This window comes from Trachurus trachurus, assembly GCF_905171665.1.
Source record: "Trachurus trachurus genome assembly, chromosome: 5".
Taxonomy (NCBI): Eukaryota; Metazoa; Chordata; class Actinopteri; order Carangiformes; family Carangidae; genus Trachurus; species Trachurus trachurus.
Window position 1 is genome coordinate 9,467,016 of NC_139896.1, and position 20,530 is coordinate 9,487,545.

Here is a 20,530-nt window from a genome sequence, read left to right on the forward strand (position 1 = left end):
ATGATGCTTTCACTCCTACAGTAATTCATTTTATACGCTATATGTCAGAACCTTCATGCTCGATGCTCATCTATGGCTGATCCTGTTAAGTCCTACATAATGATTCACATTATCACAAGCAATTTGCACTAATGTGCTTGTTATAAATAACAGTATTGAAATTATATTGGCATCTGATGAATAAAAACATCATCCGAAAGGTGCTTTTATTTTCACATACAGCGACGACTGGTTCAACTTTGTCTAAAGATCATAATATAAATCTACATGGTAACAGCAGAACTTTCCATTTCTATACAAAAAACCTGTGTACAGCAAGAAGTTATCATATTATGTTTTTATTCTATTATGTAACAAGAGTCAGTATTTTTGGTGTTTTAATGATCTCATCCATGTTTGTTACCTGTGTGGCTAAACATCGCTGACATGCTGACTCAGGCGCTTCTTGGACTTCAGTTCTTTCAGCCAAGCAGGAGAGGAGACGGCACTGAACGACACAGAGTCACAGTTCAGAGGTGCAAAGTTTTCATAATTTTTCCATCATTTCTAAATAATATTTTTTTAAAAGCTATATGTGTTTTTAGTTGTGTGCTTTCTCTCTCTTGCTGCTCTTACCCTTGGTCTCCGCCTCCTATGGGTGGCAGCACCCATGCAGCGCCGGCAAGATGAGCGGGAAGGCGAGGAGAGGGGGTGGGTTGTGAGGGGGACGGTGCTGTTTCCTCCTGTTGACTCGGCTTCTCTTCTCTTCCCTTGTCTTCCTCTTTTTCCTCCCCTCCATCAGCTCCTCCTCCTCCTCCTCCTGCACTTGTTCTCTTCTTTAATTGAGCCTATTTGAGAAGCAAGTCAAATAAACTTTATTCACTGCAGACACTTGAACTTCCTTTTTAGATCAGGTATATTTAATAAAACTAACTGCTCATCTGAAAGACATTTTTTCTTGCTAAGTACATGAATAAAAATATCTGAATCTGAATCTGAACCTATTTAACTTACAAGTAGATGTGCAGGACTCAGACCAGGGAAGACGGGAACTCTTTGTGAGGCGGAAGGAGAACGAGCTATCTTCGTTTTTGGCTGTTCCTCCTCAGAGTCTGACTCCCTTTGTGTTGGAGATGCCTCCTTTCCATCTACAAGCACAAGCACACCATCAAAACAGGGCAATGAACCAACATTTCTATTTTGTTTATTTTCTTTAGATGGAAATAATTCCTGAGCACCAGCCCTTCATATAAAATAGATGATATTTTGGATGCTGTAATAACCTGTGGAGTCACAAGCCCTCCAGTCTGTGCTGTCCCTCGGAGTCGGCCCTGTGCGGAGTGAGCGTGACGGACGCGTTCGAAGTCGCCTCTTACCCACCTCTGCCTTGGATTTCTGTGCACTGGTGTCGAGGAGAGGAGTGGAGCTCTGTGCAGACACACACACACACACACATAATCAATCAGCAATAGCAAGCAATAAAAATAATACATCACACTATATATTCAGATATAGAAGTGCATATTTAATGAGGAGGCTATGCAAAGTAAAAATCAAAGTACATCTAAATGTTTATGATGGGTAACGAACTGTCACCACTCACAAAGCTGAATAAACAAAGAGTCACCAACCTCAGGGAAAGGAGCCAACTCTGGTTCTCTGTTGGAATCAGTGTTTTCCTCATCTTCAGGCACTTGGTCGGGGATGTCCTTTGGGCTGAAAAGAGAGAAAGTTATTTAGAAACACAGTCTGAGAGGAGACGAAAACTTGTGTTTCTGAAATGCTTTCAGTTCTTTTTTTTTTCTCTGTAATTTTGGTCCATTTTCAAGAAGTGTCACGCCTCTGGGCTGGTGTGTTGTGCTCTAGCAGCCACAAGGGGGCACAGGGAGTTCATCTGCTGGAGGCACTTGAAAGCTTATTTTATTGTGCAGCTGCAGTTGATTTTACTGTCAGAGGATTTATGTTTCAAAAACAGAAACTCCATTAGGTTGTATACTGACATTTTTTTTTATTGGAAAGTCCAAATTACACAAAAAAATGGAAACAGAAAAGCAACTTTGGTTTCAAAATCACCTTGGGTTTATTTGCACATGCTCCACTGGGCCCTCCAACCTGCACCTTGAGGCTACGTGTTTCACCGTTGTTTCTTTAATGTCAGATAGATAATGGAGCTTCTGTTTTTCAGGTGCACTCAGTTAGTTAGTTAGTGTCATATCAGCTCAGCGTGGAGCCACACCTTTACATGAGATGCAAAAAAGACTGACACTTGAACCTGCCCAGTCCTGTCTGTCTCCATCAGTGCAGATGAAGGAAGTGATGCCACTTAAAAATCCAACATGGATGTCATTGTCAGCCTATGTTAAATAAGCTTTGTATTGTGTTATTACTAGGTAAACCCCCCTCTCTCCTACCTGTCAGTGTCAGGTGTTTGTTCACAGCTGCCATTCTGCTGCTCCGGCTCTCTTTCCGTCAGTGCATCAGTGTCTTTGTCTTCTTCACCTCCAAAGTAGCCTTTAACCTGCGTCTGGGGAGACAGAAAGACTGTTAAACTAAATTACACATCAAGAAGAAAAACACATTATAGAACAGAGCTGGAGGAAACATAAAGGCCGCTTTTGATATCGGGGGAATAACAATTTGCTCAACTTTGATTTCAACTCTCTTCAGATCTAACTGCTTTATCATCATCATAAAGACCAAATGACGTTAAAAGCTCCCCTTTGTTGTGTAAATTTGCATATTAGAACTTCACATTGTGGAGCCGAGGCAGGGGAGAAAATGGACTGTGTGCCGAGCCAAGATCACTAACTACAGAGGGAGAGAGAGAGGGAGAGAGAGGACCGAGGACCAGCCAAGCATGCGTCTTTTAATGAGCCGGTCACAGAGGCTGGGCTGTCCTCAATAAACACCGTCAGCCTGTGTATGCACGCACACACACGCACACACACACACACACACACACACACACACTGGCATGTCCACCTATATGCGTACACACAGACACCAACTGAGCACACTCATGCTGTCACGCCCACATGCTGGAATGCATGGGTGCACACACACACATACACACACACACACACACACACACACACACACACACATGCAAACAAATTCCAAACAAAAGCAACTACTGTGTGTGCACCTCCTCGCAAACATTCCTTTAAGCTCTCTTCACATTTTATGGAGGGGCAACATCTCAGTGTTTGTGTTGTCTAATATCGTCACCTGGATACAAAAACAGCAGCAGCAGCAGCAGCAGCAGCGGGGTAAACAAACCCGCGCCCTCCATATGATTTCATGCCCATTTCATCTCCTTCCTGAATCCATTTATTAACTCAGGACTCGCAGAGCAGCTTCATTTGCACAATGGCTGTTATCTGGCAGCATCACAGCTTGAATGAATAGGCTTCTAGTGATTTTCCTATAACCACAGGCTGAGTTCAGTTGCAGAGGAAAACAAAGTGTGGTCTAGCAGAGAGGCTCAGACAACAAGGGGGAACAACTCCACCACCCTGCCATGTCCTATACCTGTACATGTTTTTTTTTAAATTTTTAAATGTTGTAAACTGAGATCGTTTTTCAGCACCACATGTGACTCGATCACCTCTCCCTGCCCTACTAAAATAGCCGTTTGGCAGTGATACAAGTATGCAGGGTGCAACAGTGAATAATGAGACAATGAAGTCAATCCACTTTTCTTTAGAAACAAAGAGAAGACGCCGCGTTTGTCTCCACCTGACAAGTCTGAGTCTATTATTCATCCCAGTTTTCGGCTTCTACCAACTCCTGAGGGAAATAATCCAGTTTTTTTAGCCACTAAATGTTTCACTGTGTTCACCAGATGGTCATTCACTGTTTTTTTTTGTCTGCCTGTCATTTGGTAATGGTTAGGTAGAGCAGAGCGAGCTTATCAGAGCCTTTTCACTAAAAAACATCTGCTTGCTGTGGCAACTGGAAAGCGACCTGAGGAACGCGAGACAAACAAAACAGTCGCAGGCTGTTCGACCAAAACAAGAATCGGAAAAGATGCAGCGATGCTCTGTGAAGCTGAGAGAAGTGAGATAAAGACTGTGACATCAGCTCATATGACATATTCGGTGATGGGAATAATGGTGTTCTAAAATAACGGTGCTACTTTTTTCAGCAGCCTAACAAGTAATCAAAAAAAGTTTCAGTTTCCCCCGTTATAACACCGTTACTATTACTGACAATAAAATGTCCGAAACACGGGTCTCTCAGTCCCTCTGCTCTGCTCTGAGCCGAGGAGAAAACATTTATCGTATCCTACAGTTTTTATCCAATGAGGAGAGAGAACGGCATGCAGGGCTGTGTGTGCAGCCAAGGGACGCCGTGAATGTGGTGACGTAGGGACGAGGACTGTTATGGTGCGTTCAAGGCAACTCGTAACTCGTGTTTTTCCGACCTGTGAAGATGTACCAGTTCGATCTGGTACGAGTTCACGAGTCTGAAGTTACGAGTGGCCGTTATAGTGACTTTCACAGGTAAAACAGGTCGGAAAAACACGAGTGGGTTGCCTGGAACGCTACAAAGTCGTAAGCTGTGACTTGAAGCTGTAATTTACGGTTTCAAAAGCCTGCCTGGAACGCAGCATTAGCCAAAACGACCGGATCGCTTACTTCTGCTTTAAGGTGTAGCCTACGTTATATAACCTACACATTTTTTTCCGTCGTTGATCTGGAACTAACCAACTCACTCAGTGTTCCTCCGCACAGGCAGTGTGAGTTGGTTAGGTCCGAACAGTTGGGAGGTTAGGGGAGCGAGTCCGAGTAATTTGACATATTTGACTAATTTGACATGAAAGTAACGAACAGTTAATTTTCCTGGTAATTAGTTAGCCTACTTTTACAATGTAGTAATTCAGTTACTAACTCACCTTTTGGGGAAAGTAACTAGTAGCTAGTAACTAGTAACTAGTAACTCTAACGATCTACTTTTTAAAAGTAACGCGCTCAACACTGGACATATTGTCAACTGAGTTATTATCAATGTGAAAATGTGGTGCAGCTTCAATCTACAATAAACAATACAATTCATAGATACACACACACACTACGGAAAGAGTACTGAGGTGTTTTCCTACACAAGTGAAGACGCAAATAACAGGTAAGGTAAAAACTTCAACGCACTTCTAAGCTAACCTCTGTGAAAGTGTGTGTGTGAGTGAGTGGGCCCGTACACTATGTGCTCACGAGGGAGTGAGGATGTACAAGTCAAGACAGAGTCGGCTTCATTACAGTTTACCTCCATCACATTTTTGTCACGGCCAATGGAATGTGTAAGGGAGCTTGTTTACGGTGTAGTGGAGAGGATAACATCCGACAGACGCCACGGGCACAACCAGCCACGACTCTAATCCAGGATGGTGGACGAGCTCTGTCGACAACACATCACCTCTAATAAAGGAAAGTGATGGATCATCTCATTAAGAGTGGTCATAGCCTGCAGGTTATTGTCTCTCTCTTTTTATGTCCTTGTGTCTCCTGTGCATACACACACATTCACAGTACAACCACAGGTAACAGTTGAAAAAAACTCAAAATAAGAGATGGATATGTCTGAATGCTGTTAATTAGAGGTGAATATATGACAATTTAAATTAAAATATGCCATCTTGTGTGACTGTTATGCCAATTTTTCAGTAAAATGTAAGTTTATCATCTATGTAACGGGGGAATTTAATCTAATGAGCGCTATTGCAATGCTACGCAGTGAGATAAAAACATCTCATCCTGCCATGAGAATGAGTAAAAAACGTCAACATGCCATGACTAAGTGGAATTAAACATGAGCGGCGTGGACAAGGGGACGGATGCAGATACTTGGATAAACCTCGTCCAAGTGTCACACTTTGCTCCGGTCCTCCACTTTATCTCTGACACACAACATAGACAAAGAGGGAAAGGGCATGCACGCTCACTGATAAAACACCAAATTCAGACAACTCTATCAGATAACCGCGTCCTTCTGGAAAACAGACCGCCGCCTCTGCCCGCTGCGCATTTGCATGGTCATCTCTGTCGACACGTGGGCGTGGAAACAGTGCACTGAGGAATGGGTTACATGGGATAGGTGTAGCTCTGTTCATTTAGCATTACATCTAATGATTAACGTCAAACTGGGCCTGGATATGAAGTGCAGAACATTAAAAATCATTCATTTCCTTCTACTGGGTTAATGTATCAGCTCTTACAGAGCGGCTTTCAGCGGCTCTCCTCTGCAGAGTTTGACGACTTCTGGTGGAGAAGCGCCGCAGGGATCTCCTGCTACGTCTGGCGAAGCTCCGCAGCGGTGTCATGGCTCTCTGAAACCTCCCTCCTCCTCCTCCTTCTACAACTTCTTCCTCTTCTTCTTCTTCTTCTTCTTCTTCTTCGTCTTCTCCATTCTCCTCTCCCTCTTCCCGTTTCTCCTCCTCTCCCGGGCCCCACACCAGCTCCAGAGCGTCTTGCAAGGAGCGTCGTACGCTTCCCACCCAGCCCGCCACCTGCAGCTGGGCGGCCGACAGTTTCCCTCCCAAGTACTGCATGGTTGAAAAAGCTCACACAGCTGCTTGTCCTGGCACTGGGGTCACCATGGGAACTGGGTCAACAGAGAAACTGAAGTTCAACTTTGTTAGAGATGAGGGGGATTTTTTGCAAGGGGTTGAGTCAAAAAGCTGGACGTGTGATCTGGCTTTCAGTTGTCATTTTCAGCAGGCAGGAGGTAATTGCAGAAAAAAAAAGGCTCGGCTGGCTTGTGACATCACACAAAGTGAGATAAAGTCCTTTCATTTGGGCCGAGTCCTCGCTCTCCTTCCATAATTTTATGCTTCAGGTCACACACTTCCTGGAACGGTCTATTATTTGCTGTCAGTAAAAAAGTAAATAGTTCCATCAGCCATGTGTTTGCACTGCGACAACACTACTCCAACTGCAGCATTCACAGTGATGGATGTGACACCCTGAGCAGCGGCAGCAGCAGCAGCATCCCAGTGAAAGACTTTCCCATCATCACATTATCATCCATTTAAAAGAACCTGACAGAAGTCTCAATCAAAAAATGCATTTCCCTTCAACACTGGAAAAAAAAAAGAAAAAAGAAAAAAGAAAGAAACTTTCAGTCTTGCACAAAACTATGTGAAGGGTTACCTCTTTCCTCTTTCGCTGAGACTTGCTCTGCCACGGTCAAGCCTGTCTGTTTGTGTATCTACGTCTCAGTTCACATCGCGGCGACTCCATTTTCCATTCAGAAAAAAAAAAAAAAAGAAGAGGGAAAAGCAGCGTGGGAAATATCTGCCTCTCCAAACATGCGAAGCCAGGTACACAGAGGTAGATCGCCCTCTTTATCTCCTTCTAGACTTGAATGATTGCAGAGAACAGTCACAACAAAGCGCGGGTCTGTTGCTCGGAGGTGGAAAATCCCGAGGGAATGAAGGTGCGGCAGGTTGGGCCAAGGTGATTTCTGCACCTCCCTCCGCCGACTCTCTTCTTCCTGTAGCTGAACGCAGGTAACAAAACGAACCAGAGGGGGGAGGAGGAGGAGGAGGAGGAGGAGACGACGACGATGGCAGAAAACTTTAGGGAAAGTTGAGAGAAAGTTTGAGCAACAACAGGGAGCACGAGATTAATGACTGGGAGAGAGACTGGGCAGCAGACATGTGCACTTTCTTGTCTGTGCTTTGGCCCGTCCTCTTTGTGTGTATATGTGCCAGAAAGTGTGTGTGTGTGTATGTGTGTGTGTGTGCAGGCGGGTGATGGGCTCTCTCTGAAAACGGGGTGGAGAGATTGAGTAAAGAGACAGAGGAAAGAGAGCACATAGAGGCACCATGTATGGTCATTCTGACACGCTTCCCTGTTGGACACGTCCAAATGAGGACATGATGACCACATACATAGCACCTTGGCTTTAATCACTACAAGATCCATCCCTCTGTCTGTCTGTGTGTCTGTGTGTCTCTCTGTCTTCTAGTCAGAAGCCTGAATGAGGGCGCACGCCACGGTCGGCTGCACAGCTCGTGTTTGCCCGGTAAACATTTCCCTCCCTCTTGCTCTGTCAAACTGAAATGACGTTTTCTTCTATCTTCAACACAACAACTTCAACTATCTTTGCTCTGGTTGTTTTTTCGAACAATGTAAAAAAAACAACAACTCAAGCCGTGCTGTTTTGTGTTGCGGTGGCCACATCAAAGCAGCGGGTGTAAGGTGCGCTACAGAAACTACAGACACTTGAGCACGGAGGCATGAGGAAGTGGTTATTCTTCCAGAGCAGCAGCACCGCTCAGTGGTTAAAACGGGGACGTGCTCACGCGGCCGTGACCCACGCACGTTTCCACACTAATGGCCTCAGCACGGCAGCAAAGTGGTTGTGTACAATGCCCCCTCTCTCTCTTACAGTAGCGCGCTGGGCTATGTGGGTTAAGGTTTGTTTGCATAAAGTGTGCACATGGCAAACAGACACACAATATCACAAAGACACACACACACACACAGAGAGTTTAGGGCTGCAGAATTCATTCCATGTACGTTGCATGTTCAAACAGGTGTTTAACCGATCTGTCTTGACTGGCGAGGCTCTGTCAGCTCCTCATTTACACAATTCCTCACTGTGTTCACCTTGAATTATTCATGCTGACTTATCTCTCATGGTTACACGTGATAACATTTCATCATTTGCAGACTGTTAAAAGTCCATCTCCATTTGTATGCAAAGTTTGTTTGATTCTTTGATACTAGTCGTCGTTGAACTTCTAATTGTGTGTTCATCCATTCATAGGTTTATTCTTAAGCTGCAATCACCACTCTTACTCTATATTTACCATTAGCAAGGCTAACATTGGCTTAAAACTTCACAGTAACTTTAGCTGACTATGATCACAGTCCCAACTGACTATGACGACTTCTTTCAAGCAGTGTAGCGATGATGACGTTTGTGAATCTGGATCCACCCAAATGTTAGTTCAGACACAGTCTGTTGACTGCAGCCTCACTACAACGTCAGTGGGTGTTCCAATGTGAACCGACTGAATGAGGAAATAAGTACATTTTACATCAAGGGTACAGTTGCTGCTAATAACTGCTTAATACTTAATCTAATTTGTAATATAAATGACGGAGCATGCTAATAAATGAGCTTTACAGGTCCTGGCAGGTGGACTTTGTTAGCTTTGGACAGAGCCCAGATTTATATAGCTGCTTCACCTGTTTCCAGTCAATGCAAAGCTATGTTCACCTATGGGTGGCTACAGGTTCATATGTATCGTATCGTACTATGTTAGACTTGTTAAAAATCTTCTCATCTACCTCTTAGCTAGAACTGGCTATGACATGTATTCAACCAGTGGCGTATTCAGCACCAGATAGTCAGCAGCCAAGACAACCATCTACTGAGCTAAGTGCTATTGAAGTTGTTAATAACAGTGTTAATAAATGCAACCACAAAACAAGAAGAGGAAGAGAAGTAAACCATATGAGGTGAGAAATTGCTGACATCTACTTATGAGCGATAACTCTTTTTGCCGACTCACCCACAGCCGCTGGAGATAACCTCTCCACGATTCCCATGTGAAATAATCCATCTCTTCTCTATATACTTCTACCTCTACACTACGATGTCAACGTGCTCTTCTCCACCATTCCTCTTTTAAAAAGAAGAACCTTCTTGATGCACAAACAAGAACAAGAAGCAAAGCAGCTGTTTATAACTGTGAGAGTGCTGCAGAGGAATGCATAAGTTCACTTTCACTTTCTGATCACCACATCCACACCCTGGCATAGATACTTCACTGCACAAAGAGTTCACACTGTTTGATGCACTGTGGCAAAAATGTAAAAACAAGGTTATCAGAAACTGAAAACGAAGGGACTTTCAACATTGGAACAAATCCTGCACTTGTACAAAACTGTACATGTAGCCTACAGTTTTTCCCATTGTGTTTTTTTTAAATTGCAGCCTTATAATAAATGCACTGTATATAAAGGAGATTCCCCTCCAGCTTTTACTCACACACTAGTAAGAAATAAGCTAAGATAACACTGACACACTATTTGGTTTACAGGCCATGCTTGTTTCATTACTCAGAGTCACGCCCACACACACACACACACACACACGAGAACAAGAGCATGAAGCAAGTATGACAAGATATTCTTCCCCTTGTGCCTGTACTTGTGTTACAGGAATGGTGATATGTAGGGGCCGGTGAGGTGAGGTGTGTGTTTGTGTGTGTGTCGTTGTCTGATTGATATGATTCATATGTGAAATAATCTCGATCACACGCACACTCCTTCTTTTTAACCTCACCCTTTCCGTATCATTCAGGAATATTTCACATGCTGTGGTTCTCAATAACGACAACAACATGTTTTTCATTCCAATAGAATTAAAGGGAAACTTTGTTTTTTTTTTCAACCTGGGCCCTGTTTTCATATGTTTTTCTGTATACGTGAGTGATGGATAATACTTTTATTGAGGTGGCTCCAGTATTGAGCCCGGCAGGCAGCCTGCAGCCCAGCTAACGCTCTTCAACCGGGCAAGTAGCTCCCGTCAAAGTCCTAGTCGCCCTATAAACGTGCATTTTTTTCCACACTGACAGGCTCAGATAGTTACAATGAGTGTCCGACAAACATGCTAGAAAAGAGAAATGAACGTATGTCTCTACTTTTAGCTGGAGGTCGCTGTTTGTTGTGATCTGTGTCCAAATCTCACCACGCTAGATTTCAGAACGAGATTTCAGAACGAGATTTCTAGCGTGGTGAGATTTGGACACAGATCACAACAAACAGCGACCTCCAGCTAAAGGTAGAGACATACGTTCATTTCTCTTTTCTATTTATTTAAAAGGGACAATACACATTAATGAACATCCGTACGTGTGTACAAATGTAAATGCGTCAGAGTTAGCAGCTTGCTAATTTGCATCCGTAGTCCCTTGGCAGGTAATAAACAAACAGACAGAAATACACAAGAATTATACAGTGATTCACAATCATATACACATTCATACCTATACATGAAGTGCATGTGATCTATAAAGTGCCTGTTTAAATAGATAAAGTGCCAGTCTAAATCTGGATGGATCCAGAATGTGATGGCCCGCACCCGCCGCCTGGGGTGAACCAAGACATTGGAGACTACAGTAGCAGCAGGTGTTTAAGTGCCATTCACACACATACTTACAGAGATAAATTGCAGTATGTTGTTCTGGTATGTTGTCAGACACTCATTGTAACTATCTGAGTCTGTCGGTGTGAAAAAAATGCACGTTCATAGGGTGAACTTTGACGGGAGCCACTTGCCCGGTTGAAGAGCGTTAGCTGGGCTGCATGCTGCCTGCCCGGCTCAATACTGGAGCAACCTCAATAATTGTATTATCCATCACTCACGTATACAGAAAAACATATGAAAACAGGGCCCAGGTTGAAAAAAAACGAAGTTTCCCTTTAACTTTGCTCTTACCTCCTCCTCCTTGTCTGCTTTGTCCACGTTTTCCTCCTTTTCCTTCACATCGTCGTCAAAGGAGATGAGCGGCGCCTCCTCCTCCTCCTCCTCTGGATGCTCCACAGCTGGCGGAGGCTTCTGGCTCTCCGGCGGTACTTTGTTTCCCTGAGACCAGACCTCCAGGGGATCCAGCACCTCCGCTTTATCTGGACCGGTTCCCCGGGTCAGCGGGGTTGAAGCTTTGGGCCGTGTTCCCCATCTCGTCCTCTGGACCGAGAAGTCGTCAAACTCCACGTCGTCGTCGATCAGAGGTTTGCTGCCGACGGAGAAGTCGTCGTAAACAACGTCATCTACCTTTACAGAGGGGGGGTCTGCTGCTTCTGACTTCTGTGGTGCATCTTCAGAGTCGAAGCTGATCAAGTCGCCCGTGCTCACTTCTTCTTTCTCTCTCCCTTCATCCGTTCTTTGCTTTTCTTCCGTTTCTTTCGCTTTTTGCTTCCTTTCCAGTTCCTCTTGCGTTTTCCTCTCCAGCTCCTCCACTCTCTTCCTTTCCTCTTCCCTTCTCTCCTCCTCTTTCTGTTTTTCTATTAGCCTCATTCTCTCCATCTCCTCCTCCTCCTGTCTCTGCTTTTCCCTCATCCTCTCTTCCTCTTCCCGCCTCCTTTGCATCTCCCGCTCTTTTTCCTCAGCCTCCTCTCTTAATCTTTCTTTCTCCCTCTCTTCTTGTCTCAGTCTTTCCTCTTCCTGCCTCGCCTTTTCTTCATCCTCCTTCTGTTTCTTCAACATCAACTCCTTTTCTTTCTCCCTCTCCTCTTGTCTAAGTCTTTCCTCTTTTTGTCTTGCCCTCTCTTCATCCTCCTCTTTCTTTTTTTGCCGCATCAACTCCAACTCTTTTTCTTTCTCCCTCTCCTCTTGTCTCAGTCTTTCCTCTTCCTGCCTCGCCTTTTCTTCATCCTCCTTCTGTTTCTTCAACATCAACTGTTTTTCTTTCTCCCTCTCCTCTTGTCTCAATCTCTCCTCTTTTTGCCTTGCCCTCTCTTCATCCTCCTTTTTCTTCTTTTGCCGCATCAACTCCAACTCTTTTTCTTTCTCCTCTTGTCTCAATCTTTCCTCTTTTTGCCTTGCCCTCTCTTCATCCTCCTCTTTCTTCTTTTGCCGCATCAACTCCAACTCTTTTTCTTTCTCCTCTTGTCTCAATCTTTCCTCTTTTTGTCTTGCCCTCTCTTCATCCTCCTCTTTCTTCTTTTGCCGCATCAACTCCAACTCTTTTTCTTTCTCCTCTTGTCTCAATCTTTCCTCTTTTTGTCTTGCCCTCTCTTCATCCTCCTTTTTCTTTTTTTGCAGCATCAACTCCAACTCCTTTTCTTTCTCTCTCTCCTCTTGTCTCAGTCTTTCCTCTTTCTGTCTCGCCCTCTCTTCATCCTCCTCTTTCTTTCTCTGCCGCATCAACTCCAACTCATTTTCTTTCTCTCCCTCTTCTCCTTCTCTTTTCAAATTGTGTGTATGTTTCACCCACTCATTTTCCCAATCCTCCTCCCTTTGTTTCTCCTCAGTCATTTCCTCTTCTCTCAGTTTCCCTTCAAATCTGTGGTCCTCATGTTCATGAATCAATCTCTCCTCCTCCTCCTCCTTCTCTCCGAGCTTCTCCTCCTTCAATCTCTCTTCCTCTCTCTCCTTCTGATCTTGTTTAAGCCTCTCCTCTTTCTGCTTTGCTCTCTCGCTTTCCTCATCTCTCTGTTTTTTCAACATCAACTCCATCTGTCTTTCTCTTTCCATCTCCTCCTCTCTGAGCCTTTGCCTTTCTCTTTCCTCTTCTTTTAACCTTTCCCTCTCCCACTCCTCCTTCCGGTGTCTCTCCATTTCCTCCTCCTTCAACCTCGGTCTTTCCCTTTCCTCCTCTCGTTTGACCCTGAGCTCTTCCTCCAGCCTTGCCTTCTCCTTCTTCTTTTCTTCCTCTTCTCGTTTTTTCTCCTCCTCTAACTTAAGTCTCGCCTTTTCGTGCTCCTCTTTTCGCTTTTCCTCAAACGCCAGATGTTTCAGTCGCTCCTCTTCTTCGTCCTTCTGGGCGGAGGTGTCCTCCTCAGCTTTATCCTCAGGAGTCTCTCCATTCTTTCCTTCGTCCTCTGAGTCAGATGTCGGGCCCAGGATCGTCGGAGGCCCTCCGTCATCTCTCTCCACGACGCCAAAGCGAACAGAGCGACGTCTCACAGTGTTTCCCTTTAGAGCTTTTTCACTTAAAGCTGCGTCTTCCTCCTCGCTGGCCGTTCGGGTTGGAGACGGGCTGCGATTGTGTGGTCGGACTTCATCCTCTGTCGAGATATTCTCCTTCTCTGTAGGAACATCTTTGGATGTTTCCACTGGGGACTGCGAGGGTGCTTCAGCTGGGGAACCCTTTGAACCTGGTTCCACATGTGGCGTTTTGGGTTTTTCCTCTGTCACCGGCTCAAAGCTGGAGAGGATGTAAGAAAGAAAAAAAAACACAGTTTAATGATGTAGCTTACTTTGAAATATGTTTCCACAGTGCTTAGTTGTGTAACTTACACTCATACACTAATACAGCTAATCATACCATGACACAACGATGGACTAATTCAACATGGGCTCGTTTACACAAAATGAAAACAATCCAAAACAAGCACGATCAGTCCTTCTGACTGTTCTGCTTTTGATTTCCAGATGTTGTCAGATTCAATTATAACATGTCGACCTGTGCCTCACCACATCAGAAAATAGATTTCTTATGTGTTGCTCAAAAAGTTCACATTTTTAAAAGAAAAATCAAGAGCAACTCCTCTTTCAAGACTCAATGTCTCTGTCACTCTGGATAATCCACAGAGTGTGCTGTCAACAGATCACAGGATTTATTTCTTCAATTGAAAAGGGGTCCAGCAGAAGAAGAAGAAAAAAAAACTGTTGACAGTGACTGTTGCTGTTGAAGTCTTTAAATGTTAAGTTTTCCATTCTGGGAGCAGGAAAAATAAAATCAGTCACGTTGATGGATATGTGATAACTCATCAGCAGCGTGATCAGATCCTTAACTTGGTTCAAAGTAGAACATGCAATATAAAAATATTGCACTGCAATGAAAAGATTAGTACTAAACAGATGAAAGAAAGTAGTACAGTACGGTGTAGCTTGGGAGTGTTGAACTTGATACAAAACATGTCATTACTGATGCGTCTATGTGTTAGTAGGTAGCTGGTTGCAATGGAGCGATTAAAGATTATTGTGTTACCTGGTTAACCTGCCAATTATTTTTCCCTCTTAATTGTTTATTCTATAAGGTTAGGATAAAGAAAAAGGGCAGTATCTCACTTTAAAGATCTGAGAAACATCACGTTTCACATTTTATTGCTTCAAATTCATTGCTTCATTGCTTTATCGATTAATGATAAAAATAGTTACATATTAATTTTGTATTGCTCGATTAATCAGTGAATCGATTGATTTCATGTACGTGGTAGGTTCATCTAAGGCAAGGCAGTCAAATGAACTACAAATACCTCATGCTTGATATATTCTACCTGTGCTCGAAATATCAAAAACAAAACTAATTGCGTGGGCTGATGATAACAGCTGCCCGCGTTATAGGTAATCTAAAAATTCACAGCCTGCTGTGACGAAGCTGCCGCTCTTATCTGAGCTGCAATCTTGATATCATACGCAACGTTATTCATTTACCGCACCCTTGTTACCGTCGGCGCTCTCTGTAGACACACGAAACATGAGGGAAAGGAAAAGCAGCGCTGCCTCAACAGTTCTAGACTTGCACTCCTCTTTCTCTCCAAGTGAAACAAACAATGATAACAGCGGAGAGAGAGAAAGCTCCCATCTGTACCGCGGTCTGAATAATTTCTAAATATTATACTTCAGCCCTGACGAAATTGAGACTCACATAAAGCACCTAACTGTTCCCGGGAGGAAAAAAAACAGCCCCACCGGCCATTACTAACAGCCAGTCATAATATGTGCCACTAACCGTAAAATAAACTTCTGGCGTGGTTGCACTTTGCAGAGAAGTATTATTATTTTTCCTTTCATTCATGTCTAGTCATGTCACCAAAACACAGACAGCACATGATGAGAAGATGAAGCTCACTCACTTCTTGCTGCGAGGTCGGGGCGCAACCCGAGGCTTCGGACCCTCGGAACCAGTTTCTGACACCCAGTGTTTGATTCGCTCCTTCACGCCTCCTGTAGTATTTATAATCTCCGGCTCCTCTCTCTTAGTCGTGACCTCTGGCCTCTGTGAGGAGTCGAACAGAAGACTGATTCTGCGTTTGATGCTTCCTCCTCCTCCTCCACTGTAATCCTCCTCCTTCAGTCGCCCCTCATCACTCTCCCTGTTGGACGGCTCTGTTGCTGTTGTTGTTGCTGTTGTTGGTGTTGTTGGTGTTGTCTGGCTCAGCTCTGGAGTGGGAGACACTGGCTTTTTTGAATGGTCTTTGGTGTTGTTTGCAGGTGCTGTAGCTGTAGCTGTGATCTTAGGAGGCTGGGGCTGACCACCTGACTGAAACTTAGAGGTGAGCTCCGCCGGCAGACTCCTCCTGGTGCTGCTGCCCCATCGATACGTTGGATTGGCTGCGGAGGAACTGTCACTCCCCGATTCTTCAGGCTTCTGTACGACAGGGGTCTGAGCTTCATCTTCCTTCTTTTTTTCGTCCTTCTGCTCTGAGTTAGTTACACAATCTGTGGACGCCTTGTGGTTTGTTTGGATGACATCGTCTTTCTGGACTGGCTGGGATTTGGGTGGAGCGGTTTGTGAGGCAAGATCAGATTTTCCTGGAGCTACTACACTAGAGCCGAGGGTGTCCTCCTCCTTCTCCTCCTCCTCCTCCTCGTGTGTGCTCGCTTTACTTTCTTTGGTAGTTTCTGGTTTATCTTTGGTGGTGTGCACGCTCACAGAGCTGGGTTTGGATGCAGAGGCGGTGGTTTGTTGAGGAGGTTTCGGAGCGCGGGCGGCCGGCGGAGACGGTTTCGGGACACCTGGGGCTCCAGAGTTTCCAGTCTGGTTGGCGGCCGGCTTCTTAGATGCTGTGCTGGCCGCCTTTGGAGCATTAATGGAGCGAATGGCGGTGTTCTTCTGCAGGGAGAAGGGCTTGGGGGCGAGCCGAGGTTTGGGGGTCAGAGATGGCTTTGGTTGTGAGGCGCCTCCAGTCTGGGAGGTCTCGACAGAGCTCTCCATAACTGAGTCGCTGAAAGAGGAGAGGAGGTGTTTACATACAGCACACGACATATTTACAATGAAAAAACATTACATCGCTCAGCCAGCTGGTTAAAGTTACAAAACACAACCACCCATGTCTGGTCAGGTGATATTTCTGATAATAAGTTGGTCAATGAGAAAATAATCAATAACACTGAACATGAATTAGAAAAACATGAATTAGATGGTTAAAGAAAACTCTTTAGTTATCTGTTACTCTTTAATAATTTGAATGAGTTGACATACTATTGTTTTAAAAAGCTATACCACTTAAACAACCAGTTTCTGATGCATCACCGTCACTTTTTTCAGCCTATAGTGTAGTGTGTGTGTTGTAGAAAGCCTTTGTAGGATCATTTTAGTTGAGTAAGTCCATAATTTAACTGAAAATCAATAAAACATTAGATTTATTATGTCAAAAGTATTCATTGAAGAATGATCCCAACACATCTCATCTATTATCCTCTTGGATCTCTGATACATTTTTCAATTCATATACCACCAAATGAGAAACACTTTTGATTACAGGGCTGATTAATTCGGTTAAAGAGGAATCTGTTATTCTGGTTTTGTGCTGATTGATCACTTGGTTCATAATATAAAAGCTCAGAAAAAAATAATGCACCCAATTCTGCAATCATCCTGTTTTGTCCAACTATTGCCAATATGTGAATTAAGTAAACAGCCAATCAGAAAGGATGCAGATTAACTTTCTATTGATCAACTGATTAGTTGACTAATTATTTGGCACGACTTAAATCTCCTCAGCCTAAGTTGAAAATGCATTACGCACACAAACTTTGATTAGAAAAGCGAATCTGCAGCCTAAAACTATAAAAGTGCTGCCAAATCACATGGGTTAGAAGAGAGTCTGATATCGTGCTGTCTGACTTTGATAATGCAAATTTAACAGTTTTGTCGTCTTTTAACTACACTCATGGTGACAAACTACTAGACAAACAGGAGACAGGCTGTCGGAGACCAAAGCAGATCTGATGAGTCATCACACACACGTCTCCAGCGGTATCTGCAGCAAAGACCCAGTCACATCAAAGCTTCAGAGAAAACAACATCTTGAAGACTGTCACATGAGAATTTTGGTCAGCAGCATTTAATAACAATCACTAAATAAAGGTGCTAAACATGCTCACCCTGTGATAAAGATAACAATAAAGCTCTATATTTGTTACACTGAATGCCACAGGCTTGTCAGCTGGTTTGACCTGTAAGACTTTCGCACAAACCGGTAACTCCACACACCCCATGATACAAAACTGTGCAACACTCAAGGTGTCAGCGAAGGAGGCTTTATGTGTCACTTTCACATTATCGATCATCTACTCATGGTGTTTTCATGCACTTTCAGCCGATTGTGACATGTAATGTGTGCTATTTGCTGTTGTTATTATTGTTTTGGTGGTGCTGTCTTTTGCTTTATTGCTCAAACACACACACACACACACACACTCATCACCTCTGGGTATGCATGCCTCACATTGTGTAATGGGATCAGATTGGGCTCCTAAAGCTGTGCAACACCACCCAGTGAGGTTAAATAAAGCATCCTTTTTTCTTTTTTTTTGCTTTTCCTCTTCCTTTCCTTACAGCTAAATTCCTAAGAAATAAACACTGTCTGGCAGATAAAACCTCCGCTGATAAATGAATCCTGTTGCTTATTTTTAGGCCACATTCGTGCGCTGCAGGACGCTGCAGCAGCAGCAACAGCAGCAGCAGCAGCACTTTAGCTTGCAGGACTTTCTTTATCTTTGTTTGCCTTTTAAAAGCCTGCTGCCCTGCCAAGGCTGTCGTTACACTCGATACTACGTCTCCTTTTGATGTCCACCATATTTATTCATTTACTCCAATGAGGGATTCTGGTCTTATCAGTTTTGTGTCTTGTGGAGCCAAACATCGCGAGGTCATAATTTGTGCCATAGTCTACATACATTAAACAGTTACATCAATGGATGTGTCTCATTACGGGTTGTTGATGTTAATAAGTAACTAATAGACGCGTCAACGATGAACTCCCAGTCGTTGAACCAGCTGTGTCTGTCCTCAGAGAATTAGACAAAGAAGACTGAGATAAATGTGCGCAACTTTATGTTTCATTAAAAACCCTGTGAACGAAATGGGTCTTTATGTAGGATGATCATAGCCTATAACAAAATATAGGACGTTACATAGGCTATATAAAAACATATATCATAATGACTGTGCACCTGTCCTAGAAATCACGAAATTTAACTTTCCCATCGGTTTAAGACATTTACATTTCATTAGTAGAGTAAAAAAGTTGAGTTTTTTTGTTTACCTTTCGTCCTCACGCACTCATAGAGGTCCAGGCAGGAAGGAAGGAAGCGGGAAGAAGTTACAAAAGAAAAGTATTTCAGTTTTCCGCGATGGTCTCGTCTGCTGAACTGTTGTCACAGTGGTTTTGTTTTTTTCCGAGTCATTCACACACACTACCGAGACGTCAGGCGGCTCCTACACCCTGCAGACACTCCCTCTGAGTGTCTCCGCCCGCCCGCTGCCTCAGGTCCGGCAGAGAGGAGCCGCTCCGGGGTCAAGCCACACAAACAAACAGGAAGTGCTGCGCGTTCACTTCAAAGTAAAACCATGATTAATTGGTGCACAGAAAATAAGGCGTTTTGATGAGCAGTGTTTTTCTGTGTTATGTATCACAGAATCAAGTCTCTGCAGCATTTTAGTCAGACTGTTTTTTTAACTAGTCAAATAAATCAAATAAGCTACGTATCTTACTTAAAAGTGGAATTAGAAGTAATGTAGGCCTAATGATAGATAAAGTGGTAGGCCTATACTTATGATGAAGTTACCTTATCTTACAGTGATGTCTTTGCACATTTCACAGCAAAAAGGTGCAAATTATCAAGGAGAAATAACCCTGAATGCTTTGCATGCTGCAGTTCTTATTTACTATTATGTAGTGTTACTTTCAGTGTAAAATGTGTAACCTTAATTGGTGTAGCTTGGATTACATTCATTATAAGTTAAATGTATTTATTTGGGTTGTACATTGAGTGGTGCAATATTATCCGAGAAATTATATTGCTAGATAGTTTGGGTCTCGCCTGCGGGAGAGTGCCTATGTTCCCACAGCCCTCCCTCAGCCCTATGTTCCCACTGGACTCTCTCTACCTATCTGGACTCTATCTATCTGGTCTGTTAGTGTCTAGCCTCTACCGGGTCTTTTTGACTAAACTTAACCAACTCTTTTCTTCATTGCCTAAACCCAACCAATGGTGGGACCAAAGGGCTGTGGGAACATAGGGCCTAATTTTCAGTGACAACAAAAGTTAGAAATGTGGGAAGGCTGTGGGAACATAGGAATGACCCCTCGCCTGCCATCATTGTTGCAGGGGGACGGGATTAAGTGTGACAGTCTCCTGGCTGCACATGTTCCACTAAAGAGGAAAATAAAGTTGTGTCAACTGTTAAAGAAAATAGTGGCCAGTGTAGGCTATTATACACAGTGCAGAGAGCCTGATTAATGAAGAACCAGTCAAGAAATAAACATGGAAATAATACAGAACTAGGACTACAACTCCACGTTTATGGATAAGATAAGATAAAATAAGATAAAACAGATTACACTTTATCACTCTGAAATTTGTCTTGCGTCCCATGACGTCCAAGTTTCACACAATAATAATTATCAAGGTGAGACATAACCTGGGAAAGCTGAAATGCTTACAAATAGTCAAGAAAATAAAATATAGGTTTTAAGAATAGATTGGGGAAAACAATTGTGAAAGACGAATTTAACATTTTAGCACAGTATGGCTCTTGTTTTGAAAATCAGGACCGGAAGTGTTGTGTAAATTAGTTCTAACCTGGCAGTAAGTAGCACGCTGTTCAATTGACCGGATAAACAGGTTCTAGCTGGGG

The 20,530-nt window shown here is 43.6% G+C and overlaps 1 protein-coding gene across 1 annotated transcript; it reads right to left on the bottom strand.

The window, feature by feature from the left end:
• Positions 1-369: 369 nt before the first annotated feature.
• LOC310986156 (uncharacterized protein) lies at positions 370-19,166 on the bottom strand. The gene is made up of 9 exons (XM_083971968.1): positions 18,936-19,166; positions 15,519-16,610; positions 11,434-13,864; positions 2,391-2,503; positions 1,611-1,695; positions 1,263-1,407; positions 994-1,127; positions 616-827; positions 370-487 (listed from the first exon to the last, which is right to left on the bottom strand). The coding sequence occupies exons 2-9, from the start codon at positions 16,598-16,600 to the stop codon at positions 412-414; spliced, it is 4,278 nt and encodes a 1,425-aa protein (XP_083828094.1). The 5' UTR covers positions 16,601-16,610; positions 18,936-19,166; the 3' UTR covers positions 370-411.
• Positions 19,167-20,530: the final 1,364 nt, after the last annotated feature.

Coding starts and splice junctions, on each gene's coding strand:
- LOC310986156 (XM_083971968.1), bottom strand. CDS start 16,600: ATGGAGAGCTCTGTCGAGACCTCCCAGACTGGAGGCGCCTCACAACCA. Junction 1,408..1,610: donor AGTTGGCTCCTTTCCCTGAG/GTTGGTGACTCT, acceptor GTGTCTGCACAG/AGCTCCACTCCTCTCCTCGA. Junction 488..615: donor ATAGGAGGCGGAGACCAAGG/GTAAGAGCAGCA, acceptor TGTGTCGTTCAG/TGCCGTCTCCTCTCCTGCTT.